We start from the raw sequence: 27,995 nt of genomic DNA, 5'->3' as shown, positions 1-27,995 counted from the left end.
GCATAAGCCCAACCCCTATACAAGACACCAGAGAATCTCAGCAGAGCACAAAGCACAGCCACCACCCCTGCTGCACAGACACACACTGCTTTATTTGTCACAGCCAAACCAGCTCAACTCCCCTCCGCCCTGCAGGCGAGCCCCAGCCTCGCAGGACTCCCCCTTCTCTGGGAAGAGCCCCCCGAACCAGACGTCAGCACGCAGGGAAGCGTCCCAGGGCCGGAGCCCCTTGAGGGGGAGGGGGCACAGCCCCCTGCGCAGCACGGCCAGCACGCAGGAATGCGGTGGCGAGAGGCAGAAGCTGGAAGAGCCAGGGGATCAGAGGACCCCCCTTGCACCCAAAGCCAGGGTGATAGGGGAGAGTGGGTAGCTGCGATCCCCCAGCTGCTCCCCCCATAAGGGATCCCTCCCAAGCAGGACAGACACCTGCAGATGGACGGTGGCACCCGCTCAGTCCCAGCGGACCTTGATGGGGGGGAAAGTCCAGAGGTCAGGGTGGCCCATGTGCAGCAGGGTGCTGCATGGGGACGCGCTCCAACGGAAGGGGGGCACGTCCTCCCAGGCGGGACCGCTGGCGGCCACCAGCCCGAAGGCGGGGGCCATGCCTGAGGAGGTGACCTGGTGTGAGGGTGGGAGGGAGGAGAAAAAAAAAAGTACAAGTCAGCATGGGGAAGGGGCAACACAGCCTGGGGGGAGCTGCCAGAAGGGTGGCACCCCCAAAGGGGGACCCTCCAGCTCCCCCCAGCCCCTCCAGGGCTGCCCTGGCTCCCCCACCTTCATGTCGGTGCCGCCGTGGCAGCGCTGGCGCAGGGCAGGGAAAGGGTAGGTGCCATTGGGGGGGTTGAGGTCAGAGCGGGCGGAGATGGCGTTCTCTGCGTTCTGGGGGGGGTCACAGCCCCTGCACCGTGACAGTGGGTCCTGCAGGTAGTTGTTGGACCTGCAAAGTGGCCAAGACAGAGTCACGGGAGAGGCAGGGGAAAAAAATAAAATTATAATGATGGAAAATATCACCCCCAAGGGTGATCCCCGGGGGTGCGTGGGGAGCACCCAGGTTTGGGGGGTCCCCAGCACCCACCTCATCAAGCGGACCATGGAATCCAGGTCATGGACCAGCGTCTGGTTCCGGCGGAAGATCTGGGCGCGTGGGTTCTTGTCATAGGTGAACCAGTCACCATATTTCTTAACCAGCTCTGGGTTCCCGCTGGCGTTGAAGATCTCCTTGAAGTACCTGGGGGTGGGGGGGAACCCAGCGAGTCAGCACCCAGTGGAGTGGGGGGCAAGGACAGCATCAGCTGCCCCCCTGTACAGGGCACACGCTGGGGTGGGCTGGAGCTCACGGCAGGTTGTAGCTGGCCCAGTAGCCTTGCTGGTACAGCAGCTCCGTCTGATCAGCTGCCACCACCAGGCCCCTGTGCCAGGAGGAAGAGCATCGGTCAGATCAGATGGCAAAAATCAACTGGAGATGGGGGGGGACACATGCTGGGAAGAGGGGGCAGCTCTGCTGGGGGTCCTTGCCACTGGGTTCCCACCCCAGCCACCCATCAGCATCCCGGGAGAGCCTTTAGCCACAGACTGGCAGTGCATCTGCATCTGCATCCCCATCACCCAACTCCCACCCACTGGACCACGGTGGACTGGACCCTCAGGGCTCTCCCAAATCCATGGGGATGGGGGAGGAGATGCTCGGCCGGGCGGGGAATGGGGCCACTCACGGGATCTGCTCCAGCACAGTCAGCAGTCCTGGAGGCGGGCTTGCTCTGCCTGGCGTGAAGGCGTTATAGTCCACCACCATCCACTGGTTGTTGTACCTGGCAGGGAGAAGGGGGAAAGCATCCCTGTGGCAGGCAGCCTCTCCCCTGGCCCATCCCTGCTGGCCCGCAGAGCATCCCTCCACCTGAGCCCACCTTCCCAGGACAAATTCCCGCACCCCATCCCACCCTGCTTACGTGCCACTGTTGAACCGTCGGAAGATGGCAGCCCACTCGGGACCGCTGTGGGCCAGGCGGTTGGCCACAATGTTCCTCAGCCACTCCAGGACGCTGCCCCGTGGGTCCAGGTACTTCCACCGCGCCGGGTTGTTGTTCCCGATGGTGGTTTCCAGCGCTACCTGCAGGAAGGGGAGCGATGGGGAGGGCAGTGGGGCTGGGGAGGGGTCCCCAGGGACCAGACCTCACTCACCAACCCACTGCTGAGGATGTAGAAATCATCCCCAGAGAAGATGGTGCCGGGGTAGGAGGAAAACACCTGGATGCTCCCGGGGATCTGAGAATTGCCTGGAAGAGGGTGATGAAAAAACAGGGGAGCATCAGAGGTGGGGTGTCAGACGTAGCCCCCCCAGCCCAGCCCACGCACCACTGGCTGAGGCACGGAAGGGCAGCGTGTACTTCTTGATGATGCGCAGCATGGACTGGTAGGAGGTCCAGGTGTCATGGGCGACCAGGAGATCCTGATGGCCCGGCAGCAGCTTCAGGAGGGCAGAGCAGGAGCCCGAGCCCAGGACACGCTGCGGGGAAGAGCGGTTCAGGGCAGACTCCAGGTCTTCCAGGTCACCCCCCAACTGTAGCAGGCTGGGGGGGGAAGCAAGACACGAGGTATCAGGTGGGGGACACCCCAGCCCAGGAGCCAAGCTGGCTCAGAGTTCTCTGTCCCATCTCTTGGTCCAGTCTGGAGGGTGTTTCTCCATTGACCCCAGTGTAGGTGCTGGTGCTGGGAGCACCTGAACAGGGAGGAAAGGGTGAACACAGTACTGGGGAAACTGAGGCAGGAGGCTGCAGTGGGCCTTGGGGGGGATCCACCACCCAGCCCATAGTGCTAGGGACGAGGAGAACCTGCCTCGGCTCCATCCTGCCCCAGCAGCAGAGGACAAGTGCCCAGACAAGGTGGGTGAGGGTGACTAGGAGCAGAACCAGGTGTCCCTGGACATCCAGGAATCGCCCTCACAGCCCCTCCCAGCAGCACCCCAACTCCTGGGGCAACCACCCCCCACCCTGCATCACCTCCCAGAAGGAGCTTACAGGAAGCCAAAGGGCGCCAGGGTGAACCTGCCCCGGGGGAAGTCCAGGCGCCCGTTGTAGCTGTCCTCCAGCCCCTTCAGCTGCAGCAGGGCCAGGCGCACCTGCGGGGACAGGGGACAGAGCTGGCACCCAGCTCCTGCGGGGAAGAGGGGCCCTTCCCCCGGGGTACTCAGCAGAGCCGGTGGGTCCCAGCACGGCTGCAGAGGCAGGGGGGGAAGCGTCACCCTGGGGGAAGGGTCACTGTCAGCGGGGCCGTGACTCAGCACCGGTGGCTGGGGACACACACCCTGAGCCACCCACCGTGCCCCCTGACAGTGGCACGTGAGGCTCTGGTGGGGGGCAAGCCATGAGTCACCTCTGGTGGCCCAGGGGAGGAGGATCCACGGTGGCCACATCCCTGTCATCCCGCCTGGAGCCCGGCCAGGACTTTGGGCATCCCTCGCTGCTCTGTCCCTTCTTCTTGATTAAAGCCCCCATCAGCCCAGGGGGGGTCCCCCTAGGTGAGGTCCCCCACCCTCACCTGGTGCCAGTACTGGGGGTCCTCCCCCTTGCCCATCTGCTCCTCCATCCAGCCCAGGTTGGCCTCCAGGTAGCCGCGCAGCCTCTCGCAGTACTCGCTCTGGTACTTGAAGGGGCCGCAGTAGCCCACCATGGTGTTCATCCAGTGCATGTACATCAGCTGGGGGACACGGCCGCGGTGTCACCGGCGGGGCGGGGGTCGCGCCCCTCGGGCCCCCGGGCGCGGCGGGGTCGCCCCTCACCTGCTCCGAGACGGCGGCCTCGGCCAGCCCGGCGGCGTAGGCCTGCAGGCTGTCGCTGTACGAGGCGTTGGTGGCCACCTCCAGGAAGGCCCAGCTGGGGGGACAGGGGCACGGGTGGGACACGGGTGGGACATGGCCGGGACGGCTCCCCCGAGGCCCCCGCCCGCCCCGGTCCCCGCCCGGCGCCCCTACCCGACGGCGGGGATACGGTCATCCAGGCTGGCCCAGGCAACGGCGGCAGGGTGGCGGCCGGGCAGGACGCGGAGCCGCCCCGAGCCGGGCTCCAGCAGCACCGAGACGTTACGGGGCGGCGGGACGGCGGCGGGGGCTGCGCGGACCGGGGCGACCGAGGCTACCGGGGCCAGTGCCACGGCCAGCGCGGCCACCAACACCGCCCGCAGCGCCGCCATGGCGTGGCCGGGGCGGAGGGGCGTGGCCGGGGCGGAGGGGCGGGGCCGAGACCGAGGGGCGGGGCCGAGGCCTAGGGGCGGGGCGGGGGCGGGGCCGCGCCGCCGCGGCGTCTGTCCGCCCTCCCGGCCGGGGGGTCCCGCAGCCCCGCCACCGGCCCCGGTGCCCCCCCCGGCTGCAGCTGGGCCCCGCCGGTGCCACAGGGGGCTGTGGGTGCCCGCCCGCCGGCCCAGCGCCGCCGCAGCCGCGGCTTGTGCACCCCCTACTCCGCTGGACAAAGCCCCCCTGAGCACTGGGTGGCCCGGCTGGGCGGGGGCAGAGGGCTGGGAGCGCCCCCCCCGCGGTGGCAACATCATCGTGGGGTGCGCAAAGTCCCCATGGCCCGGTCTATATTGTCCCCCGCTTGGTGTTACCCCGAGTGCCACCACAGCCACCTGCCTGAGGCCTGGCACCCGGTAGCACCAAGGTGGGACAGAGCTGTACCCCAAAGCTCTGGAGCTCACACTGAACTGGGATGCCTGGGGAGCACTGGGGGCTTGGCTGTGCGCTGCCGGGGTGGGGGTGCTGCTGGAGTAGGGGTGCTGCCGGAGCATGTCCCCGTGCCCGCTGGGGAGGGCACTGGTAATGCCCTTTATTGGATCACCCTGGAGCTGGAAAAGGTGCCACATGCCTGGAGCTATTCTGGGCAGGGCGGCACCCCAAAGGCACCGCTGGCAGGGGCACGTGGCATGGCCCAGCATGCCCCATCAGCTCCCAGTTGCTGCTGGTTAATTCTCCAGTACTGCCCAGTGCCCATGTGTCCCGGCTCCCTGTGCAAGACCATGGCAGGCACCCAGACCCGGCCACACGCCAAAGCCAAGGGGGGGCACAGAGCACTGCTGGGCAGGGACCCAGGCCACATGGCAGCCACCAAAATTTGGCCCAAACTCCAAAAAGCCAGTGGAGAGGAGAGCAGCGCTGCCGGGGGGGCGGGCGATGGCCAGGGGCGATGGCCAGGGCTGGTGGCTAGTGGGTGCCACTGTCCTTTGGGTGCCAGGCTGGACCTGGGCTCCCGTTGGAGACGCTCTGAGCTGGGCACTGCCCTTGGGTCTGTATTTTCCTTCCTTTCCCATCTCCTGGGGAGAGGAGCAGTGTGTGACTTCGGTGGGAATCTGGCCAGGGTGGGAAATGGCCCCTTTAGTCCTGTGGGGCCCTTGGGGCCGCACAGGCAGTCATGGTCCCCCAGCAGCCATGGTCCCCCGTCAGCTCCAGTCCCTGGGGGCCAGCCTGCTGCACTCTCCCCCAAAACCCCACACGGGGGCTTGCGTGGGGCAGGGGCAGCCGGGGCCGGGGGCAGCAGGGTGTCCCAGAGCAGGGTACACCGGCCATAGCTCCCTGCGGAGAGGGACACCAGCAGCAGCACAGGCCCCTCCGCAGGGTCGTGGGGCCACTGGCACGGGGGGCTGTGCAGCTCCGTGGGCACGGCGTGCTGCTCCCCCCAGGGAAGGACAGCATCCCTGGCCCTGCCTGTGCTGAGCTTGCCCGGCCTCAGAGGGTCACCCCACAGAGGGGGCTAGGTGGGCACAGCACCCAGGGTGGGTGTCCAGTCCCACCCTGCCGCAGCCCACCGGCACTGGGATGTGGAGGGACGGGGGTGGTGAGAGGGGGACGGGGCAGGGACCTTTCCCCCCCCCCTCTGGCAGGCACCCTGCGGGCCACGCGTGAAAAAATGGCGCTGTCGCTTTAAGAGCGGAGGGTGGCGGCCCCTTTAAGAGGCGGGGGAGCGGAGGGGATCAGCTGCCCACGCACAGCGGCGGGGCCGCGCCGCCACGGTGGGTCCGCGGGGCGGGCGGGATCCCCGGCTCCCCCCAGCATCTCCCGCTCCGGGACCCCCCACCCACTGCGCGGTCCCCATCCCCACCCGCATCGGGGTCTCCCTGTCCCCTCCCTGGCCTGGGGCTGCCCCGTGCGTCCCTTGGTCCCCCGTGGGGTGTCGGTGCTGCCCCCCCCCCCCCCCCAGCTTTGCTCCGGAGGGGCTCGGGGTGACCCCGAGGCAGAGCCCTCCAGCGAGGACGTGGCACGGCGGCGCCTGACCGCGGGCTGCTGTGCCTTCCCTCGTTATCTTTATTAATATTATTACTATTTTAATTTTTTATTATTTATTGTTAAACCCTTATCTGCCCTGCCTGGGGAACGTGGGATGGGGGCTCGGGAGCTGTCCCCACTCCCTCTCCCCGGGGGTCGCTGCCAGCGGTAGGTGCCCCCCGCCATAGGGCAGGGTGCCATGGGGCCAGCCGGGGTGCTCAGCCTGGCGGGGGCCAGCGGGGCACAGGCAGCCGGGACCCCACTGCTGCTGGACCTGGGGCACACGATCTCTCCTGGGGGGGATGATCTGAGCCACGGCCGGGCCCTGGATGTGAGTGTGGGGTCTGCAGTGGGCTTTGGGGGAGTGGCGGGAGGGATGTGGGTGTCGCTGGGGTGGTGGGGTCCCATCCCATCCCTGCTTCCCCCGTCCCTGCCATCGCAGCTGGGATCACACCAGTATTTCCTCCACTGCTGGTTTTGTGCTCCAAAAACCTTGCCGCCTGCCAGGCCGGCACCTTCCCATGGCTGGGGCTGGGTGTGGGGTGGTGTGGGGCTGCAGGGGACAGGGCTGGGGACAAGGGCTTGCACCCCCACTGGTCCTGGCACAGCCCTTGACCCATGCATAGGTAGCACAGATGGGGAAACTGAGGCAGAGATGACAGCAACCTACTGGCAGCAGCCGGGCAGAGGGGCAGCATTGCCTGCAGGGTGCCCGATGACAGCCCTCGCTGGAGGGGGGTGGGTGCTTGGGGTGGGGGACGGGTCTTGGGGTGCCCAGCTGAGCACCCCACGCTCTGTACCGCAGTGCTGGGAGGTGCGGAAACACAACAGCTCTGAGTGGTGCCGCTTCATCCGGAGCAACCCCGACTGCCGGCTGGAGGGCGGCTTCCTCAACTACCTCGAGGGGGTCTTCTGTGTCTTCCCCCCCCGGCTGCTCCCCCTGGCCATCACCCTCTACGTAAGGATGGGAGCAGGGGTGGTGCTGCTGGGGGATGCTCCACTTTGGGGGTGAGGGATGGGGACCCCACCGACCCCTCTCTCTGCCACCCCTGACCCCACAGGCTCTGTGGCTCCTGTACCTGTTCATCATCCTGGGCGTGACGGCGGAGAAGTTGTGAGTAGCTCTGCGGAGGAGGGGACAGTCCCTGGGGTGAGCGAGGAGCCCTGCGGTCGTGGAGCAGCCCCGTCACCCCTCTCTGCTTCCTCTGCCCTTCCAGCTTCTGCCCCAACTTATCGGCCATCTCCACCAACCTGAAGCTGTCTCACAACGTGGCAGTATCCTTGGCGGGTCACAGGGGACCTTGGGCAGGGAGGGGGGATGCAGGGATGGAGCAGGAGCGGTGGCTGTGACGGGGTCACTTTGTGTCCCCTCAGCACCGTGCCACAGAGGCACCTGGAGGGAGCCCCATGGCACCAGAGCCAGGCAGGCACCCTGCATCCCTGGGGGGAAGCCACCAGGTCTTTTCCTTGACATCCCCTCTCCATGGTGTCACATTCCTGGCCTTTGGCAATGGGGCGCCAGATGTCTTCAGTGCCGTGGTGGCTTTCTCCGACCCCCGGACAGCGGGGCTGGCCATTGGGGCCGTCTTTGGTAAGGAGATCCCTGCTGCCAGCTCCTCCCTGGGGGCTGCTGGCTTGGGGGGGCGATGGGTGGGGAGAGCGTGGTGGAGCTGTAGGATGTTCCCCCCCTGAGCAGGACCTGTTGCGTTGGCAGGTGCCGGTGTGTTTGTGACCACGGTGGTGGCTGGGGGCATCGCCCTGGTCAAGCCCTTCACAGCCGCCTCCAGGCCCTTCCTCAGGGATGTCATCTTCTACATGGTGGCCGTCTTCCTCACCTTCATGGTCCTCTACTTCGGCAGGATCACGCTGGGGGAGGCTCTGGGTGAGTGCCACAGGAGCAGGGGGCTGAGGGGGTGGTGGGAGCAGCCTGGGGGGTGCTGTAACTCCCCATCGTTCCCCCCTGTCCCAGGTTACTTGGGGCTGTATGTCTTCTACGTCTTCACCGTGGTGCTCTGCACCTGGATTCACCGGCGGCAGCGCGGGGAAGGGCTGGCCCCCCCCAGACCTTGGGAGCCAGGTAAGGGCCGCCTAGCTGTGCTGATGGGACCCCCCAGCATGCTGGGGTCTCCCTCCACTGCCCCCCTTCTCCTTCCTCCAGAGATGCTGACAGATGCCGAAGAGCAGGAGTCCTTGGGCACAAACAGCGGAGACTATGGTATGTTGCTCCTGGTGGGCTTGGGGCTGGCTCCGCTTTATCCTGGGGGGTCCCAGGGACCCCCAGTCCTCTGCATGTGTCACTGAGCTCACGGGGTGGCCATAGTTGGGTGCTACTCTGGGGCCAGTGGATCTCCCAGGGGCCATACAAGTGACCACAGCCCCATGCTGGAAGGGCCAGGAGGGGCAGGGAGCCCCTTGCCCCGCTCAGCCACCATGGCCCCTCACAGGTGAGGAGTACCGGCCCCTGCTCCCCTCCCAGGAGACCTCCTTGCGCATCCTCACCACTGCCCTCAGCCCCTTGGACTACCGCAAGTGGAGGAGGAAGCCCTGGTACTGGCGGCTCTTCAAGGTTTTCAGGGTGAGTAGGGGGGAACATGAGCTGGGAGGAACCCCCGCATGGGGTGTCCCCTTCCCTGCTGGCCCCTGGGGCTGTGTCACCCTTGGGCTTTGCAATGGGGACAGGGGGACAAGAGCAGGTGGGCTGAGGGATGGGGCACCTCCTGGGGTGTCCCACCATGGGGGTCCCCCCATCGCTGCTCATGGATGCTCCTCCCAGGTGCCTGTGGAGCTGGTGCTGCTGCTCACTGTTCCTGTTGTGGACCCTGACAAGGACGACCTGAACTGGAAGAGACCCCTCAACTGCCTGCACATCCTCACCAGCCCCCTGCTCTGCGTCCTCACCCTGAAGTCAGGCGCCTGTAAGCCTGGGGCAGCCCCGGACACCCAGGAGGGGACAGGACTGAGACGGCCACCAAAGCTCTGGGGACAGCAGGAGCCCTTTGGACCCGGCAGCCCGTTCTGGGGAGGGGAGGATGAGCCAGTGAAAAGCCAAGCTGGGGGGCTGGATGGGTCCGTCCCCTCCCCACAGGGGTGGTGGGTTTGGGGCCCCCAGTATCCAGGTCTTGGGGGGGAAAAATGGGACAGGCCTGGCCTGCCTGGGGAAACTGAGGCACAGAGGGGAGCCAGCCCGCGAGGGCTTAGGGTAAAGGTGCCTCTGAGTATGAGGTAAAGCCTCATCCCCATGAGCCTGCTCGGATCCTGCCCAGCTCACATGGTGCCTGCGGGGCTGCTCTGATGCCCCCCTCTCCCCACCATGTGCAGATGGGCTGTACCAGATCCAGGGTGTCTTCCCAGTCTGGGGACTGGTCATACTGGTTGGCTCTGTCCTGGCCATCATCATCTTCATCACCACGAGCAACGAGCAGCCACCCAAGTACCACTGTGTAAGGTGTTCCCCAGCCCTGAACGCCTACTGGGAACCAGCCCAGCCTGCTCTGGACTGGACTGAGGGTCCTGGGGGCAGAGCAGGAGTCAGGATCTCCTTCCCGGTCCCCACTGTCCGCAGGAGGGACGTGGCTGACTGGAGGTGTACGGGGTCCTGTGGGATGCTCCCAGGGACCAGCTTGCCCTTCTTCCTGGCAGGTATTTGCCTTCCTTGGGTTTCTGGCCAGTGCCATGTGGATCAACGCTGCAGCCACAGAGCTGGTGAACATCTTGCGGACATTGGGCATCATCTTCCAGCTGAGCAATACCGTGCTGGGCTTGACGCTGCTGGCCTGGGGCAACAGCATTGGCGGTAAGGGCTCTGCTGCACCCCAGTGCCACCCCAGGTGCACCTGTCCCCCTGGCATCCCCCAAGGTCTCCCCTTCTTCCACAGACACCTTCTCTGACCTCACCATGGCACGACAGGGCTACCCCCGCATGGCCTTCTCTGCTTGCTTCGGGGGCATCATCTTCAGTATCCTTTGGGTGCCGAAGGGAGGTGGCAGTGGTCTTGGGGCAGGGACTGCCTCCAATTCCCCGCCACCAGCCCAGGGAGCGCCCTGCTCTTGGGGGACCCTGTGAAGAAGCTGGGCAGGATCCATCCCAGAGTCCGTGGGATGCTGGAAACCTCCTTGGTACAGACACAGTGCAGAGGGACTGGAGTGGTAGCTGTGGACCACAGGAGCTGCAGGGATGGAGCCAGCAGCATCTTCCCATCCCCACTGCTGTTCCAGCCCTGGCAGGGTGGGGGTTTGGGCTGGAGTCTGGCAGATTTTGGATCTGCTGAAGGGAAGGAGGGGAAAAGGCTGTGCCACACTCCAAGCTGAAGCCTCTCCTTGGGTGCTCCAGGTTGTATTCACCACGAACAGGCAATGCTTTGGGCCAGGCAACAGGCATGGGGTGCAGGCAGGCAGGGAGGAGGGCTGTCCCCAGGGTGGGAGGGATGGGGCCAGCTTGGTCGCTCCCCCGAGGTCTCCTGCACTGTGTCTCCATCCTGAACGTGCCCCAGACATCCTGGTTGGCGTGGGACTCGGCTGCCTGCTGCAGATGACCAGCAGTCAGCTGGTGGTAAAGGTAGGACTGTAGCGACACCATGGCATGGGTCAGACTGGCTGTGGGACCCTGGTGTCACTCCACATCGCTCCCCATCTCTCCGGCAGCTGGAGCCTGACAGCCTCCTGGTCTGGGTCCTCGCTGGGGCCCTGGGGCTGAGCTTGGTGTTCTCCTTCGTGTCAGTGCCAGCGCAGTGCTTCCAGCTGGGCAAGGCGTACGGCATCTGCCTCATCATCTACTACCTGGCCTTCCTCTGCGTGGCCCTGCTGACCGAGTTCAGGGTGATCCATCTCTCCACCGTGTGAGCAGCCCCGCTGCCGGCAGGAGATGCACATCCATCCCTGGCTCTCTCCCTCTGCCTTCCTGATGGATTGGGGCCTCTCTGCCAGGGGGACAAGGGCTGGAGGCACCACGCGCCCCCGCAGCCCTGGGCTGTTGCTTTCTGGAGGGGGCTGGCTGGTTGTGCTTTGGGAAAGGAAAAGGAGCTGTTAGTCATTAGCTACGTCCTCTCCCCACTCTGTTTAATCGTGTTTAACTCCTGGCAGCTCTGAGCAGGGCTGAGGTAAAGACCTGTTTCCTCCAGACGCGGTAGCAGGGACAGAGGAGAGGGCAGCTCCAGCCCAGGGTCACAACAGGAGAGATTTTACTTCTTCAACCACTTTACTTTCCCCTCCCCATCTCCATCCTGGCTGCCGTGGGACAGGGTTAGGGGAGTTGTGCTACATGTGGTAACTCTGAAGATCTGAGCACAAGTCTGTTATTGCAAGTGACATGACGTGTTTGCACCCTGGGTGGGAAATAGCAGCAGAGGCAAAGCCAGACAGGGTTAAGGTGAGGCAAAGCTTCAGGGCAGTGCTTGGTTTTAATGTAAGCAAAGCTGGAGGAAAAAAACACCCAACAAACCAAGGGAGGCTGGTTTCCCCTGCTTTTTTTAAGCTATGTTTTTCAACCTGAGTTTCAGATTCTACTTTTCTCCTCCTCCTAGGGTGGCCAGAGCTGTAGGAAAGAATGTGGAAGTTTGTACACAGCATTAGCCTCTGGCAAGACTAGGTTTAGGCACTGTAAAAAAAAAAAAAAATTGCAATTAAAAACACCCCCCAAACCCAACTTTGACTTGCGTTATTTGCTGCGAGGGTGTTTTCTCCTGCTCTGCGCTAGTGGAACACAACCCTTAGCCAGCACGACCCCTTTGGAGGGGGAGAGGGAATACCCTTGGCTTCTCAGGAGCTGCACCAGCAGCAGCAGAGGGGCCTGGGGGGCTGCCACAGGGCCGTTTTCCCCAGGGCTGGGGGGGGAAAGTGGTTTCCTCCGGGTTTACCAGCAGTTGGATTTCTCAACAGCAGTCACATGCGCCTGACTCGGCCATTTAGTTGCATGGTTGGGAACTGCAGCGTCATGGCTTTCCCAGCACGGGCTGCGCGGGGCATTACGCAGCTCCCCTGGGCTGGGAACACTGGTGGGGCAGCCCACGGTCTGTCCCAGGGGAAGGGAAGGGGGTGGGCTGCTGCTTCGGATCCCTGGCCCACACGGCACAGGCTAGAAAGCAAACTGCCGTTAGAGATGGATGCCCCCACTTCTGCTCCACGGGGAGAGAGGGGCTGTTTTGCAAGAAGCACAACTACCAGCCCTGGTTCCTGCTCCCTTCTTAGGGGTACCACTGCCTCCTGGGCCTGGATCGTTTCTCCTTTTTCTAACCAGAGAGGAACTTGCATAAAAATAACAACATTCCCTGTGCCTGCAGCTATTGGCTCTGCCCTGAACCTGCTCACAAGTTACCAGCCAGCATCATCCAGGGAGACAAGCCCTGCTTCCTTACACACAGCACAGCTAAAGCAATCAAAACCACGGCCAACGTACCAACACAGAGGTACAGGGTCAAAAAAACCCCTTCTTCTAACCTTAAACATTGCATTGGGATAACTAAAAACCCTAAGTTTGAAAGCATTATCTCAACTTGAAGGAAAAAACCTGATGGGGGGAAGGGCAGAAGGGAAGCTGGGCTTTGCGATGCCCAGGAACAAGAATTCAGAGCAGTTCAGCAGGGCATGCATGCAGAATATGCCCACACAAGCAGTTGCCACTGGAGAGGGAGGGCAGGCACCGCTCTTCAAACACTGGAAATGCTTCAGCTGTGGCCGAGCCCCTCTTCTGGAACGGCATGGGAAGGAGGAAAGGAAGCAGTTGCCTTTACAAAGCCGAAGATGCGTTTTATTAGTGTGCTTGAAAAAAAATCTAGAGAACATTTTACAGATGTCCATAAAATCATTTTATAAACAAAACACCAGCATACAAAATCCTGCCGTGCTTCCTCCCTTGCTCCCTACAAAATGATTGTCTCTGTCGTTAGTCTGTGTGTCAGGTTGGGGAGAGGAGGATAAATAGAAGGGGATGCCCCGTACTCAAACTTTGTTTCTTTCCAAAGTCATATGGAAGCAGTAAACTTCTGTGGCCCTCCTTGGTTTACAAAAATAATTAACACAGTGTGTACACGGGGGCAGATCAACAGGAAACCACAGAAGCAGCACCTGAGCCCTGAACCCCAGTCCAAGCATTCCCATCTCTGTGACACAAGCCCTGTTATTGCATGTTAAGCAGGTTAGTGCCCCCCTCAATGCAGCTTAAAGCTGTAACTCCTTTCACACCCAGAAAACATCCCCAAAAAAGTCACAGACAGCCCTGTAAGGAGAAATAGGCTGTAGGGGAATGAGTTTAAACACAGCCACATTTTTTTTTTCCTTAACCTTCACAATGCTCATTCATCCTGCCCACAATTTAAAACAGAATAAACAACATCTCCTCCAGCCCCAGGACTAATCTGGATAAATCTCCCGGGCTGTGACTCCATGCAGAGCAACTGCAAGAGCAACAACTGCACTGCTCATTAATTTGTGGTCAAATTTATGGTTTGGAAAACAGCCCTTTAAGGTCCTTCACGGTTCAGCTCAGAAATAGTTTCATACCTGCGGTACCCAGAAAGGAAACAAAAAGTTGCCCTGAGGCACCCAGGGAATCTGGCAAGGGTTGAGAGCAGATACTAGTGTGCATGCTGCCTGGAAAGCTGCTCACCTGCTCTTTCCATCCCATAGCCCAAATGCTCCCACCATGCCTACATCTGAAAGTCTCATCCACCCAGGAAATGCTCCTGAGCTGCCCGGGTAGGATCAGTCCTCTCCCGCTGTCCTTGTCCTATGCGGTGAGACCACCCAGGAAAAAACAAGGATGTGGGACAAAGGGAATGGGCACACAGATCTCCCACTGCCTGATCCATCTGGAGGAAGGAGAGAGCCTCCCCAGCAAGTTCTACTCTTAAGACTGAACCTGAGAAGATCAAACAGCTAGAGGCGAGAGGAGCCTCCCAGCTGACAGATACTTGTAGCCCTCAGCACTTTCTGTGCTGACAGAGGGGAAAAAAGGGGACTTAACAGAGAACAGTTCTCATCACGTTGCAGGCAATGAAACACCAGTGATGACACAACCTGCCATGACCACAGAATAAATGTGGCAGAGCTGGGAAGGGATCCTTTTTCCCCCCTTCCTTCCCATCCCTCAGCTACCAGGTCTGGCAGCCTCCTTGCTGGCTGTAGAGAAGCAGACAGACGAGAAGAATCATTGTCTTCCATGCTCCTCCTGCATCCAAAATTCAGGCGAACAGTAAAGCTGTTAAGTGGATCTTCCTAAGATCCAACTCAGTCAGCATTTGCCAGCCTGAGGAACATTTCTGCAGGAGTGAGAAAGCAGGGGAGGAGCAACACTGCTGTGCTGGGACTTGCTCACCTGTATAAACAAAGCAATAACCTGGCTGAGGACTAACCAGCAGTACTGTTTGATGCCCATAAGCTCTCCTTAACCCAGAACCAGGCAGAAATACGTCAGGCTCAGAGCTGCAAAACCTTCCATTTTTTCCTCCCAGTCATCTATATGAGCTAAGGACCAGCCAGAGATTTGCCATTTATAGAGCAAGTGGCCAAGTGGCAGAGATCAACAGCCACCATCACCCTGCGGAATGTCCCCTCTCACTGAGCAGTGCCAGGCGCTTTGGGGTCCAGAGGCAATCCCAGTCCCAGGCAGTACCACGGGCAGAACTGACCAGCAGCAATGCCGATACTGGACAGCTACAGCAAAGACAAGAGCTTCTGTCCCCAAACTCCTGTCACGCCTATGGTCATAATGCAGTGAGATGCTGGCTCTTGGTTCTGTCTCCAGCTGCCACAGAACTGCTCCGGGACAGCTAAATTCAATAATCAGAGCTGGATCTACTACAGGGAATGCATCCAGGTGTGCCAAAAAGGAGGGGGAAGGCCGTCTGCTCTTCCAAAAGTGCTGACATTTCATGCCACCTCACCTTTCTTTGCATAAGGAAGGTGGAGAAGAAACAAAATCTCACTCCCTGATCTTTTATTCCTAGGTCAATTGTACCCTTTAAGCAAAAGAGATTTTCAAAAAGGGCAAAAGTTTTAATATTAAGCAGGTTGCTTCGGCGCATTTCCTGCTGTTAATGGATTACATGTCCCTTTCCCCAAGGTCTGTTAGTGGTAAGACAAAGAGCAGGCTCGGGCCTGGGAAGTGGCTCAGGGGGAGGAGGTCTCTGTTCTGTCCGAGATGTTCACTCTGTGCCGAGCATGGGCATCATGCTCAATCTGTGTGTAGCAGCCTTACACAGAGTCCCCCGGGCCTCTGGTTTTTCAGCAATTCACTGCCTAGGGGAAGAGATTTAAACCCTACAGCTGAACAGTACACTGAACAGATCTATATACATCATCCCAATATATACGCTGTGAAGTAATACTCTAGGTTATTGCATAGAAGATGGCTTGTGTTAGCTAGGCCTAAATGACAGTCTGGGAGCGTTGTCGGAGGCTCAGGGGCTTCAGAATGCTGTTGGAAGCAGATGCAGGCTCTTGCAACGGTGTCTGAGACTCCTCTTTTCTGGAATGCTCCTCATACCATTCCTGCAACAGGAGATCAAACACACCAAGATCAGGCTCTGCCCCACACTGGCCTCGCACCCCCCCAGCAGGACCCCGAAGGGCAGAGCCTTCGGCTGCTCTGCTACATGAGGGCACGGTTGCTCAGGCACAGAGGGACTCTTTCCAAAGCCCTGGATGTAGCCTAACCTCCTGGAACACCTGGTTAACTGCAGCATGGCTGTGATGGATGCACCGAGACCTTGCCACCCACAGTTCAAGCAAGAAGTACCAGCTATGGCTCAGCTACAGTTGGCTGAACTGACAAACCTGGGCAAGAAACCATTCCTCTCTCAGAACGTCCCTCCTGAACATCTAGGACTCCAGTACTGATGACCCCGTGACGTTTGGGATTTGCAGAGCTGCTCCCAATCCTGGGCAGTGCCCAGGGTGTCACAGTATGTCACATCCCTGAATAGGAGACGAAGCAGAAGAGGCAGGGAGCTTCTCTGCAGATTTCCACCTGGCTCCATGGTAAATAACATGCTCATGTTTTGTTAGGGGGACTGAAGAGTCATCCCCAAGCCAGCTGCCCAAGGGGCAAAGGACAGATTCAAATGATTACAAGATTAATGCCTTCCAGTACTAAACATTATAATAGCCCATGACCCCTCGAGCCTGGAGATTAATGTTTGGCAGTCACTACAGTGACCAAATCTATGGCATAAAGCTCCTGACTACAAAGAGCACTAGCAGAAAAGCCCTAAACATTCCAGATAATCAGTTGACTGAAATGCTTCCCATCTTTGCTAGCCTGCCGTTCTGAAGGAAAACCAGGCGGCATCGCTCACACCAGGCAGCACTCTGCTTGGGAGAGCACTTGGTTTCTGTGTCAGACAGACACACCCAAGCTCAAACACAATCACATTCCAGTGGCTTAACAAATTAGTGTCCAGCAGCCAAGCCCCAGGAACACACCACGCATGTGCTCCTAGTCCTGGCCAACAAGTCCAGCGCGGTGAGTCTAGGTAAGCTCAGCCACGTGTGCACCAAGAGCCTGTTACTGTGACTCACACCTGCACAGCCGGTACCCGGACCCGCTGAGGAGGCTCTGACATGCTCTGTGGTTTAAGAAAGTCCCTGAGTGCAAGAATGGATCAATCTAAAGTGCACTTTATCTACTGCCCAACCTTCTCACAGAGCACACGGCTGCCTGGGACTCGGAGGAAGAAGGCCTCCGGTGTTTAAAAGGATGGTTTGTTATTCTAGGCGATGTTCTGCTCACCAGAGAGACTTGCTGGTATTTCCAACTTGGGCCCACATACCTGAATCTCCTCCTCATACATCTTCATACTCAAATCACTCTTGGTCCTTGATCTGCGTCCCAGAAACAGTGTTGACATTTGCTAGAGTTGGAGGGAGGGGGAGGAAAAAAACAAAAAAAAGACATTTATCAGTCACTGAGCAGCTCACAGGATCAGTCCCTGGAACTTCAGGCATCCTTCCAGCAGACACTCATCATTCACTGATGAGCTCTGGCTATCTTGGGCTCCTTCTGTTGTCATGGGGAAAAGAAATTTTAGGGTGCACATCACCTAAACAAATGTTGGCATCTACTGCAGGCTGAGACAAATCACACCGACCAGATCCCCAGAGACTACAGAGGGAGCTGTAGCTTGGATGGATGCATCTGTCAGTGGTGCTTAATTTAGTCAGATGAACATAACATCAGCGCCTGGAACAAGGCTCAAACCCAAGCTTCCAAATAAGATCTCGTCCCACTTGTCCAGATCATTTACTCCATGGGCCTGGACTTCTTAAATCATGTAAGCAGAGAAGTCTGAATTACTCTGACCACATGAGCTATATGAACAAGACTGAGAAGCAAAAGAAATCTCAGGTCTGGCATCATCATTGCAAGGCTGAGGACAGCATCCTCCTTCGGTTTATTGTCTTGAAAACCGCTTCTGATTGGTATCATCACTGCTATTCTGAATTTTGTCTGTGGGAACAAGAGCTCAGCCTATAACTACCAAGCCAACCAAAGCAAATAAAGGTTGCCTAAGAGACTGTAGCACTTGTACTTTGTAGTGGCAATACAAGAATATAATGGCTATTATTAAAACAACCACTCAAGCTCTTCCCAGATGCATGAGACAACAGTTCTGAGACAAGAGCAGTTACCCAGGTCAGCTCATTTTCCCAATTGTCCATCCTATTTTAGAATGAAAATGTAAGCAGCACCATGGAGAAAGGAAGCCTGGTGTTTGGAATCGATACCATCATACTGCTGCATAATGTTTCAGGACTGTCCAAGCCTAAGCGTATGGAGGGCACAGAGAGAGGCAGGAGAATTATAAGACACTGGCTTCCTTGGAGAAAAATACACTTTTTTCCAGCCGGTACTGGGTGAGGACAGCAAAGTTTGCAGGCCATAGCAGCTAGCCTTTTGTCAGGGCTATTCAGAGTGCAGGGGAAATTAAGCTGCTACTTTTCTAGAGCAGCTAAACTTTGTGCCAGTGCTGCAGAGCCCCTCCAGTAGCTCAGCTCTCAATATTACAAAGACACATGCAGCTTCTCTCTTAAGACAGCAAAAAGGCTATCGTGGACTTTCCTCCCCCAAAGCTGAGAACTTGCAGTAAGCATTTCCTCTTACCCCATATTTGTCCATCTGCAAAACGATCTTCTGCAGCTGAGCTGTTTCAGCAGCAGCTGAACTCCGCTTGTACAGCTCAATTATGCCAACCACTTCCTCCTTGGAGATCTCCTTCTCCAGTACAATGCCGTTGTCTTCTGGAAAAGCAAGAAAAAAAGAGAAAAAAAAAAGTCTCCAAGGTGAACGTTGTTTCATCAGCCACTATGATAAGCCTGGAAGGCAAAGCTTAACAGCACACAGGACCAAGCCAGATGTCAGGCACAGTCTGTACCTACTTTTGTGACTAGAACGTACATGTCCTTGTACCCCCAAATAAGTTAGCTAGTGTGTAGGGCTAGCAAGCATCTCAGCTTTTTAAAACATCAGGCTCAATATCTTAAAAAAAAATAATAAAAAAATCTTGTAGCTTTTTGCTTGCCTGTGAATTAACTAGCAAAGCAAATAATTACACAGAAATTGCTGCCTTTTGACCTTCAACAACTTGGGAGTTCAGTGCTAACAAGCGTCTTTCACCGCACCCTTCAAACTGGGTGCAGCAGGGATCACGATGAAAAGTGTTTCTGTAACTAACAACTCCCGGCTCCTACAGGCCTGCACCACACAAATTTGATCTTCTGGCACCTCAGAAAGATGAGAGGCTGATCAAAGCTACTCCTGTGGCTGGGGCCTTCATCACGTTTCTGCGGGGAAGATTCTCTGGTATGAAATATATGACTGCAGTAGCTGTAACTCCTTCCTGCAGAGGAGTGTAAAGAGTTATTAAGAGTAGTCTTCATGGAGAATGAATAGAAAAGTCTGGGTGTAGATGACCCAAAGGAATAGCCAGAGAAGGGCTGTAGGAGATTAATGTGTTTATGGCACCTAAATTAGCAGGTCATGAAGCTACATGCAGCTTCAGACATCCAGCTCAGGAGACAAGGACAGTGAGTAAAACTGATGGCTCACAGGGGTGATGAGATGGAGAGACCAGTCACTGTCAGTTCCTAAAGAGTACCCAAATGCACATCCAAAACCAGCACGTAGTCACCAGTAAGTACAACTGGGAGATGTGGAAAGAACCGAACTGGATAGGCAGTGTCCATTGTCCTCCATGTCATGGTAAAGAGAGCTGGCACACCACTTGGATCCAGTGTTTTGGTGCCTGAATGCTGAACAAGCCACTCTGAGACATGTGCTGGTGCCAGTGAGGGTATTGGTGAGGAAGGGAAATTGGTTTTAAAGAAAAAAAAATAAATTCCCTTCTTGTAAAGTCTCTTGTTGAACTTTGCTACATCATTGCTGTAAAGTTTCCTACATTTCTTTAATGAAATGTATGCAGACTTCCTATCTTCAAGCAATTTGGTTGAAATGGCTCAAGTAGTTGAAGTTTATACACAAACACATGTGCACACACCCACCCATCCCTCTATATATAAACAGCTCCCCCCCATACATACATACACACACACGCACTTACTTTTTGGGGAGTGCTGGGGGAGAGATGAGGGGCAGAGCAGAAAGGCCAGACCAAAATATCACACAAAAGTGCAAGAATTAGCTTAGGAAATAAGGCTAAAAAATAAACAACAACAAAAAATCTGGTCTTGCTGGCCAGTCCCCTCTCCTACAGACATAAGACATCAGGGAGAGACGACAAAATATTGTAGGTCAACCAGTCCTCAGTTCTGACCTTCTGAATCTTGATTCTTCCGAGTGTAGTTCATGCGGAAGACGAAAGCATCCAGAATAAAAGCCACAATGATTGTCATCACCACCTGGGAGAAGACATGAACAGAAGAGGTCAAGAGGCTGCTGCTGGGGGATTCTTCCAGCCCAGTTCAACCAGAAACTCAGCATTTTGTCTGTACTTCAAGTCTATGCTCCCCAGCTCCTCCACGGCAGAGGGGATGCACACACCACACATCCACCTGTGAGTAAACTGCCAACAGTCTGCCACAATGGGGACAGAACAGAACTCTTGTGCTGCCCTAGTCCTCACCCCAGGCCAGGTTTGTGTGGCATCAGCTCTGTTGATGCCCATAAATTCAACTTTCTGCAAGTGATACAGACTCACACCTGTTTCTGGAAGACATTTATGCACAACAACAAAGTTGTCCTCATTTAGGCATGGAAGCTCCTTCTGGAACACAGTAAAAGCTGTCTGCCCTCCTCATCCCCACTATCTGATGCATGAAACACATCCAGAAACCTACCATGGTCACAATATAGAAGATCATGAAGTAAAGACGGCTCCAGTGAGTGGTTTGGGATGTCACCCCTTCCTAAAGAGGAAAGGCAAGAAGTCAGTAGTGCACAAAAGAAGGAAAAATCTGCCGTTAACTGCTTGCCAACAGACATAAAGCAGCATAAATGGTATCTCTCTCTCATTCATGGCTCCACAGTTAGCCTCAGGGACTGCCTGTGCAGTGCTCAATGCTCCAGCTGGTCCTTGCAGCTAATCTGCCTCTCAAGCTAAAAGGAGAGGTTCCTATACACAACATTTAAAGTTTGTGGGTTTAAAAGCCATTGCTGCTATGAGAACATAGTCTGAACAGCAGGTGACAAGCTGGAATACAGTGACTCCGTTTGTCTAGGCTGCGAAACCTAAAGGCCTGAAGGCCAGTCAAGATTCACAAGAAAACATGCTCAGCAGCATGTCAAAGGTCAAATGCGATCAGGACCAAAAGATATCTGGCAACAACAAGTGACAATGTTGGGCCCATCTCCAATCATCAGAAGAAAGCAGTGGTGGCACAGAAGATCTAGCTCAACTGGCAGAGTCTGTGCTGTCTATACACACATGGTAGCTGAGGTTTACTTACCATGATGATGTACCAGTCGTTGACAACTGTCAGCTCAAACAGCGTGACTGCATACAAGTGGGAGAAAAAATACAATTTCTTTATCCACCCTGACCTACTTTACAGTGATTCTTAAGACAAAATATTTGATGGGAAAGACTGAAGCAAGATACCAAAGTTTCAATAAAGCCAGCAGATCCAGAGACAGAATGCAGACCTTCATTACTGCAATTACTTCAGACAAAGGGGGTAGACCCACAGAACCAGAAGCATGGCTTAATCTATATTTCTTAAAAGAATCAGAAACAGACCGGACTCCTTCCACCAGAGAGCATGGAGACCTCTGAAATCACCACGAGATAAGCATCTCTCCTCACACATTAAGAAAAATCAGTGGGTTTAAAGAAATATATTAGCATCAGTATTGGTTCTTTAGAAGGGTAGTGACTTAACGTCCTCCTTAAACATCTCTGGAAGTCTGGTCTGATCACCAGTCAGAACAGATCTGCTGGCTTCACACTGGCTTTTGAGAGACTTCTGCTTACCTTGCAAAACAGACATGGCACAGTTAGTCAGGTGGAGCTCTCCAGACAGAGAGAGCAGGATGCTGAGCGTTTGAGGTGCATTAGTAGGACTCAACGGGAGAGTCCCAGGCTTACATGAGCATTATTACAGTCCTGCTGTCCAGCTCTGCAGGAACACAGATGCACTAAGGAATAGTTTTTGCTACGGATGAAACTGCCCTTACCAAAGCTGTTCAAAATGTTGTCAAAGTTGTTGAGATAGTAATAACCTTCTTCCACAACCGTCTTGTTGCCAACTGTATGATTCACCCAGCGGTAGGAATCTGCGACCGTGCTTGTGCTGGTTGGAGAAATCAGGACAAAGAATGAGAAGAGACTAGAAAAGCAAGGAAAATGCCAAGGGTTATAAATACTGAAACACTGGGAAGGTGGTGAGCAGAGTGGCAGTTTCTACCTCTTGGCCAACACTTGCATTTTTCTCTGAAAGAAAGCTTCTCTCTTCATAGCTCAGCACAAGCCCAGGGAGCACATGGTGACTTTCTAATCATTCAGCAAATATACCAGGGAAACTGAGTGTTTGATTTAGACTCCTTGGCTCACACCCTTAAAGCTTGGCATTTCCAAGTGGTCTGCCACCATTTAAGATGAAAAGGGCACAGGACAAGACAGGCTTAGCTTCCAAGAATGGGTGAATTTATCGTGTTACAAAGTAAGGCCTAAATATGTAACAGGTCTGGCCAAGCAACTCTGGCATCGCCAAGATAAAAATCTGGACTTCACTCTAAAGCAGATGTTACAAGAGTTTCCAGCCATGGTACCATGAAGTTGTCCTCCCAGTGCAGCTACCTGAGGCAAGTTACAGAACTCGTTAAAGCCAGCCAACCCTACCACAGAAATCTCTGCCTTTCCAAATGCAATGCAAAAGTCATTTCACCCGATCTTACCTAGCCAAGTGAAGTGTCTCCTAGATTTTCACAGCACATTGCCTTAGCTGCAGACCCCCACTCAGACCCATTCTCTGGCCCCTGCTCCACAGGGAGACAGAGCTGCCAGAGCTCACTGCTACTGGCTCTGTACCAAAACCACTGCAGAGGGGGACGGGTACGTGGTACTCACTTGCAGCAGTTCGGGTAGACCACGCCAGCAAAGAACTCCATGCCAACAATGGCAAAGCAATAGTAGAAGATCAGCAGGGTTAAACCCAGGCTGGGGGCAAAAAACAGAAAGAGTACTGTGCTACTGAAGAGTTGCTAAGGCAGGGAAACACAGACACAGGCTGGTTGCTCTGGAAGGCATTTCCAGCGGATGGGAAGCAGCACTGAAAACCCCAGACCACCCTCCCTGCCACTGTGGCTCTGCAGTTCTTCGCCTGCCCTCATTCAAGAAGTCCTTGGACAAGGAGCTTGCCACTCACTGAAGAGAAAAACTAAAAAGCAGCCTGGATTCCCTCCCAGTCTGTCTCTTCTGGTAAACAAACGTCCCTCCACACTTTCTTTAACAAAGAACAACACACACTGTTTCTGCCCTCTCCGCGTCCTTGGCTGCAGGGACTGTGCCAAGAACAGCATTCTCTAGCTAACACACTCTGCTCAGATCGCCCTCGAGGGAATGAGGTCTGAGGATGCCCCACTCAAACCCCAAGCTCCTTCTTCCCCACCATTTCACAATAATGCTCAAGTGGCTGTACTAAGCACTAGTATATTCATGCTAACGTTCCTCCCAAATGGGCCTCCCCTCTCACCAAAGCTGGGATGGGGGAGATAAATCACACAAGCATCGATTCTTAGTTATAACACAAAAGCAGGAGGCGGCCCAGGGTGCTGGAGTGCTGCTTATCACCTACTGCTCCAAGAAACTGGAAGATTAACACCCCCTGCAGCACAGTGAAGAATCAGTAACAACCTGTTGATAGATCAGAGCATAAACACCTTTAGCAGGTTTAACAGGTCCCTATCCTGACCCTGGTCCTAGACACTAAACCTTCACTCTCCTCTCCCTGTCGTCATGCAAAAAGAAGTTAGTACCTGGCCATCCGGGGGAACAACTCAAACATAGTATCCAGTACATTTCTGTAGCGTTTCTTCAATTTAAATAACCTGAAAGGAGAAGCCAGTAGTTACCTACACACTGCAGCTCTCCTCGCGTTGTTGGAAATAAAGACAGTATCACGGTTCTCTGTACCTCTGTACTCAATGAACAGTAAGGGTTCCTGACACCAAACTCATAGGATCTGCTCTGGCTCAAGTGGTCTCTGCTCACCTAACAACATCCCACTGTCCCATCCGAATGTTTATGATACATTCGACTAAGTGTTCACAGGATTGAGGAATCTCAAGGAAAAGCCTATGTCTGTTTACAAAGCATGATGCATAAATAGCTATTTAAAAAAACCATAAAAATCGTAAGAACTTAAATTAGTCCTGTGTACAGGGTCAGGATTCGTTACTCCTTTCCTCAGACACAAGCTTTTCCGTGTTTCCCCCATGACCCAATAAAACTGATGAAAGAAAACTGCATTGTGCCTGCTAATTTAAGATTTGGCAACTCCATCAGCCTTTACAGAGGAACACAGCTGCCAAACACAGTCTTTGGCAAGGGAGCAACACAGAAAACATTATTTTTCCCCCCCCTTGAGTATCATAAAGTGTTCTTTAAATCCTCACTGAAGAGCTAAATTGCATTAGCTTGTTTTTAACAAAACAACATTTTGCCTCAAATGCCATCCCCCTATGACTCTCAGCGTTCTGCAAAGGTGAAGGTACCTCTAACAGCCTCGAAATGAGAGGGTTAATCAGACCCATCTTACTGAGCTGCAGAGAGGTTACAGGCCACAGTCTTGCTTAAAGTGCAAGATGCAGTTAGAGCAGGGTTGTACTTCACCCTAGAAAGCAACATCCTTTGAAAACTGTAATTTCTGGTAATTCAATGGAAATTATTAAACTGGCTCAGACTGTCTCACCCTGACAGAAAAGCTTTTCTCTGAACAGCATCAGACAATTTAGAGGAGGTGTAAGAACCCCACGAAGGCAGACACAGGATAATCTGCCCCCAGTAAATCCCTTGATCTCTATTAGAGATCAGCTTAAGCTCCAAAGCACGGGGTTTCATATCCCATCCCAAGTTTTTGTTATCGTTCATTTTGATAACTCTGGCTAATCTCATTACCCCACGCAATTCCTGTTTGCCATGGTCACGTACCCACAGAGCAATCCTTGCCCTCTCCTGGTGAGGAGCTCTGTCCCCAGCTGGATTGATGGAAAACAAGCCTGGCTGTTTTCTCCCCACCTGCTCTCTGTAACACGCCCCCCCCCCCCCCCCCACCTCCCCCAGCCTTCCTGTCTCACCTCAGCAGCTGAAGGGGTCGCAAAACCACAATGAAGTAGAACGGCTCCATGTTAAACGCCAGTGCCATGAGCCCCAAAAATGCAAACAGGGTGACTGAGAAGTCAAAGCTGAAAATAAAATAAAATAAAATAAGGACAATGATTTATCATTAGTGTTTCAGCAGAGAAGAGGTACTTGGTGATGCTCCTGCCTAACAAGATGCACAAGGCCAAGGGCAGAATTATAACAGCCTGCTGACGGCCTTATCTACAGGCCTAAAAACTCATCTAAGAAGTTGGTCTTTTGAACCCAGCAATTATCACCTCTCTCAAAAACATCACCGTGCACTTACAGGTTCCAGCCTGAGGACAGGTACTCAACGGGCCCCAGTCCAGTGGTCTTCAGGAGCAGCTCCACGCCATAGACTGTAAACCAAGATGACAGCCATGGTCAGAACTAAGCAGCATCACTAGGTGGGCTTATGCAAAGGCTTGTGCTCAAAGATGTGTGGTGCTTTAAGCACAGGACTTTCGAACACAGGTCTAGAAGACCCCCACCCATCCTCCTTATTCTTGGTGAGATGCCAAAGAGACATTATCCCTCCAAATCAACACACTTTCCTGTATTCATCACTATGACTCCTCAGAGCAGTCTACAGAGTACTCAGCTGGCTAACACACTATAGATGTTGAGGCACAAGGTCCCATAGGAAAGGTTGGAAAGTGGTGTCGGGAATTCAGTCCTGCCTGTTCATTTCCTTCTATCTCAGCGAAACGTATCCACATCCCATAGCCCAGCCTCGACCTGCAGGGGTTGATCCTTTCAAAGAAGAGCTGTCTACTTTCACTCCCTGTCCTGGCAGCACCCTGTGGGCCTGTAGGTTAAAGAACACTGTAATAACATGACGATGCCCTGTTTGTCAACCCAAAGTCTTTCTTTCCAAGTTCTGGGGGGCGTGGGGGTGGAGGTGGGAGAGAAACAAAGAGAAGAGCTGGATGACAACGTCCCTGTGAAAAGAAGCGTCGCAGAGTGCCTCAGCCTTCAAACTTCTATAACAAGTGTTTTGAAGACTAATGGCCAGGGAAGCGCTAGAGCTGCCCAGCAGTCAAAGAAGAGGTTAGCAACCTCTCCTAGACTCTCCAAAGAACCTCCCGCTTTTTTTACACACTATTTTGATTCTGTGGAGCTACACTTTGCTTCTCCTCGAGCAAGAGACGCTGGCAGGAGAAGGGAATTCACGTCACTGAAGAGTTCTATGGCAGTGCAATGAACCAGCCCATGAAGAAGCAATTGCTTACACTTGGGCTGAAAAGGAAGACTAAAGTACAGGTTCATGGAGGGGATGGTGTCCAGTTAGAAAACTCAGCTCATCAACTAGTTCACCTAGTCCTTTCAGTCTTCTCCTCAGCATGCCCCTGCACTCCGTACTCCAAACAGGACTGCCGTGCTTTGTGTGGCGGAGCACCAGCTCACAGCTGCAATCAGATCAGAGCTGGTAACACCTCCTGGAATAGTCAGTGCAGTGCAGAGCAATGTGAGCAACTCCACACAGAGCCATCACAAGTCTGGAGGAGCTTATCACTTCACATGCTGTGCCTAATAAACGAGGCTATTCTGTTCTCAGGGCTGAAGCCAGCTTTAAGAATAATACTGCAGCTTTTGCTGAGAGTTGCACCAGAGGTAAGAGGCTCCCCAGACTGCAGTGGCACAGGGAGCTGTGTAACAGTGCAGCAGTGTTCACATGGGTCCGTGGGGATGCTGACAATCACTGCCAGGCACAGCATTGTTCTAGATGGAGCCTGGACACCTGTGGCTAAGTTTTAACTTCAAACTGAGTAATCTTCTAGGAACGGAGCTGTCTATTCCCCTCCCAACTCCTTCTGAAATGACAGCTCTGCTGGGAGGCATCAACTTACTCGTGAGGAAGACTATGTAGCTCCACGGGACATTTCTGGAGAAGAAATTCCCTCCTGCAAGACACAAGAAGAACTTTTTCTAGCCTTCCCTTTTTTTCAGTCCCCAGCATCACAGTTGGGAAACAAGCCACAACATTTCCTACCTTGCAGCATGAAGGTTTCAACAAGAATCCAAATTCCATTCACAGCCACCACAGTATCTGGAAAACAAAGTAAAAACCCAGGCAAAACCTGTCCTGGACCAGAAGGCATCTGTTTTTTAGGCTATCAAGAAGAGTATAATATTGGACAAGTGGCAGGGTCATTGTTTCCAATTCAACATAGAAACTGAACACATCACTTGGGAGAGTCTTCTACCCTCACTTGCCCAGGCCTTTAACAGATGCAGTACTTTTATCTTCCAGAAGGAAACAGAACTAAAACAAAACAATGGTCTGAATCATCTCAATCATTTTTACTCAAAATTATTTTACATTCTGCCATGTTAGTACCTGCATATTTCACCTTTCTCCTACTTCTGGAACAAAATCTTGAGAACCACTGGGTCTCCAATAGTACAGGACAAAGCTCCATCAGCCTGGATCTATCACTGCTCCCCAACATTCAATTCCTGGAGGTGCAGGACTTCTTTTCACTCAGATCTCCTCACCCCCTTTAGTTTAGCATCCCAACTTAACAAAAATTTCTCCTCCAACATTCAAAAAACCCCCAAATTACCGAGTAGGAACAGATAGTTTAGAACATAGCAAGTAGCACCACAAGTAAGTACTTTCTCCTCTAGAGAAGAGGAGCAGAGGATCATTCTAGCAGGCAGTACAGTTGCCAAGCAATCCCTCCAGCCACGAGGATGCCTGCACCTTCTCAAGTGCAAACAGAAGAAGTTGGTTATCTGGTAAGGCAGTTTCTTACCCAGCATCCTTCAGCTGCAAGATAAAAACCTCAAGGTTTGTGAAAGCTAACCACCCACCTACCTAAATGCAACGGCTACAGAATTAGACCCACAAGCACGTTGTGAAGTACTGAACTGATGAGCCTCTCCAGAAAACTTGACACAGCGAGAGCTGACAGCCCAGGCTGCAGTTAACACTCAGCATGAGGATGCCGTTCCCT

At 54.9% G+C, this 27,995-nt stretch overlaps 3 protein-coding genes across 9 annotated transcripts in view; 1 reads left to right on the top strand and 2 right to left on the bottom strand.

The window, feature by feature from the left end:
• Window positions 1-71: 71 nt before the first annotated feature.
• On the bottom strand, window positions 72-4,224 carry PLBD2 (phospholipase B domain containing 2). The gene is made up of 12 exons (XM_080394937.1): window positions 3,968-4,224; window positions 3,776-3,869; window positions 3,535-3,693; window positions 3,015-3,115; window positions 2,353-2,567; window positions 2,179-2,273; window positions 1,947-2,107; window positions 1,713-1,808; window positions 1,338-1,409; window positions 1,076-1,228; window positions 775-937; window positions 72-618 (listed from the first exon to the last, which is right to left on the bottom strand). Exons 1-12 carry the CDS (start codon window positions 4,183-4,185, stop codon window positions 451-453), a joined length of 1,695 nt encoding a protein of 564 aa, XP_080251063.1. The 5' UTR covers window positions 4,186-4,224; the 3' UTR covers window positions 72-450.
• Window positions 4,225-5,926: 1,702 nt separating this feature from the next.
• On the top strand, window positions 5,927-15,539 carry SLC8B1 (solute carrier family 8 member B1). Its single transcript, XM_080394910.1, has 15 exons — window positions 5,927-6,578; window positions 7,053-7,205; window positions 7,309-7,361; window positions 7,465-7,523; window positions 7,734-7,838; window positions 7,962-8,129; window positions 8,217-8,324; window positions 8,406-8,462; window positions 8,692-8,822; window positions 9,021-9,162; window positions 9,566-9,687; window positions 9,887-10,040; window positions 10,123-10,203; window positions 10,738-10,802; window positions 10,889-15,539. Exons 1-15 carry the CDS (start codon window positions 6,447-6,449, stop codon window positions 11,084-11,086), a joined length of 1,728 nt encoding a protein of 575 aa, XP_080251036.1. The 5' UTR covers window positions 5,927-6,446; the 3' UTR covers window positions 11,087-15,539.
• The window catches only part of TPCN1 (two pore segment channel 1), a 49,317-nt gene continuing 34,289 nt past the window's right edge, over window positions 12,968-27,995 (bottom strand). For all 7 annotated transcript variants that reach the window (XM_080394753.1, XM_080394758.1, XM_080394754.1 and 4 more), the window contains 13 exons: window positions 27,029-27,085; window positions 26,886-26,939; window positions 25,322-25,394; window positions 24,990-25,097; window positions 23,670-23,741; window positions 22,762-22,851; window positions 21,870-21,985; window positions 21,143-21,189; window positions 20,534-20,602; window positions 20,011-20,095; window positions 18,342-18,478; window positions 17,011-17,091; window positions 12,968-15,730 (listed from right to left, as the gene is read on the bottom strand). In XM_080394753.1, the coding sequence (XP_080250879.1) occupies window positions 15,608-15,730; window positions 17,011-17,091; window positions 18,342-18,478; window positions 20,011-20,095; window positions 20,534-20,602; window positions 21,143-21,189; window positions 21,870-21,985; window positions 22,762-22,851; window positions 23,670-23,741; window positions 24,990-25,097; window positions 25,322-25,394; window positions 26,886-26,939; window positions 27,029-27,085 (1,112 nt within the window). In that variant the 3' untranslated portion in view covers window positions 12,968-15,607. The remainder of the gene's footprint in view (window positions 15,731-17,010; window positions 17,092-18,341; window positions 18,479-20,010; window positions 20,096-20,533; window positions 20,603-21,142; window positions 21,190-21,869; window positions 21,986-22,761; window positions 22,852-23,669; window positions 23,742-24,989; window positions 25,098-25,321; window positions 25,395-26,885; window positions 26,940-27,028; window positions 27,086-27,995) is intronic.

Source organism: Falco punctatus (assembly GCF_963210335.1).
Source record: "Falco punctatus genome assembly, chromosome: 1".
NCBI classification, from domain to species: Eukaryota; Metazoa; Chordata; class Aves; order Falconiformes; family Falconidae; genus Falco; species Falco punctatus.
This window is presented reverse-complemented; position numbering and strand designations above follow the sequence as displayed.

Bases quoted from the DNA above. Each gene is read 5' to 3' on its own strand.
- PLBD2 (XM_080394937.1), bottom strand. From the start codon at position 4,185: ATGGCGGCGCTGCGGGCGGTGTTGGTGGCCGCGCTGGCCGTGGCACTG. The intron at 1,809-1,946 runs GTAAGCAGGGTG...TCTCCCTGCCAG, and splicing joins CGACGGTTCAACAGTGGCAC to GTACAACAACCAGTGGATGG. The intron at 938-1,075 runs GTGGGTGCTGGG...GCCACTTTGCAG, and splicing joins TCCATGGTCCGCTTGATGAG to GTCCAACAACTACCTGCAGG.
- SLC8B1 (XM_080394910.1), top strand. From the start codon at position 6,447: ATGGGGCCAGCCGGGGTGCTCAGCCTGGCGGGGGCCAGCGGGGCACAG. The intron at 8,325-8,405 runs GTAAGGGCCGCC...TCCTTCCTCCAG, and splicing joins CCCCAGACCTTGGGAGCCAG to AGATGCTGACAGATGCCGAA. The intron at 10,803-10,888 runs GTAGGACTGTAG...TCTCTCCGGCAG, and splicing joins GCAGTCAGCTGGTGGTAAAG to CTGGAGCCTGACAGCCTCCT.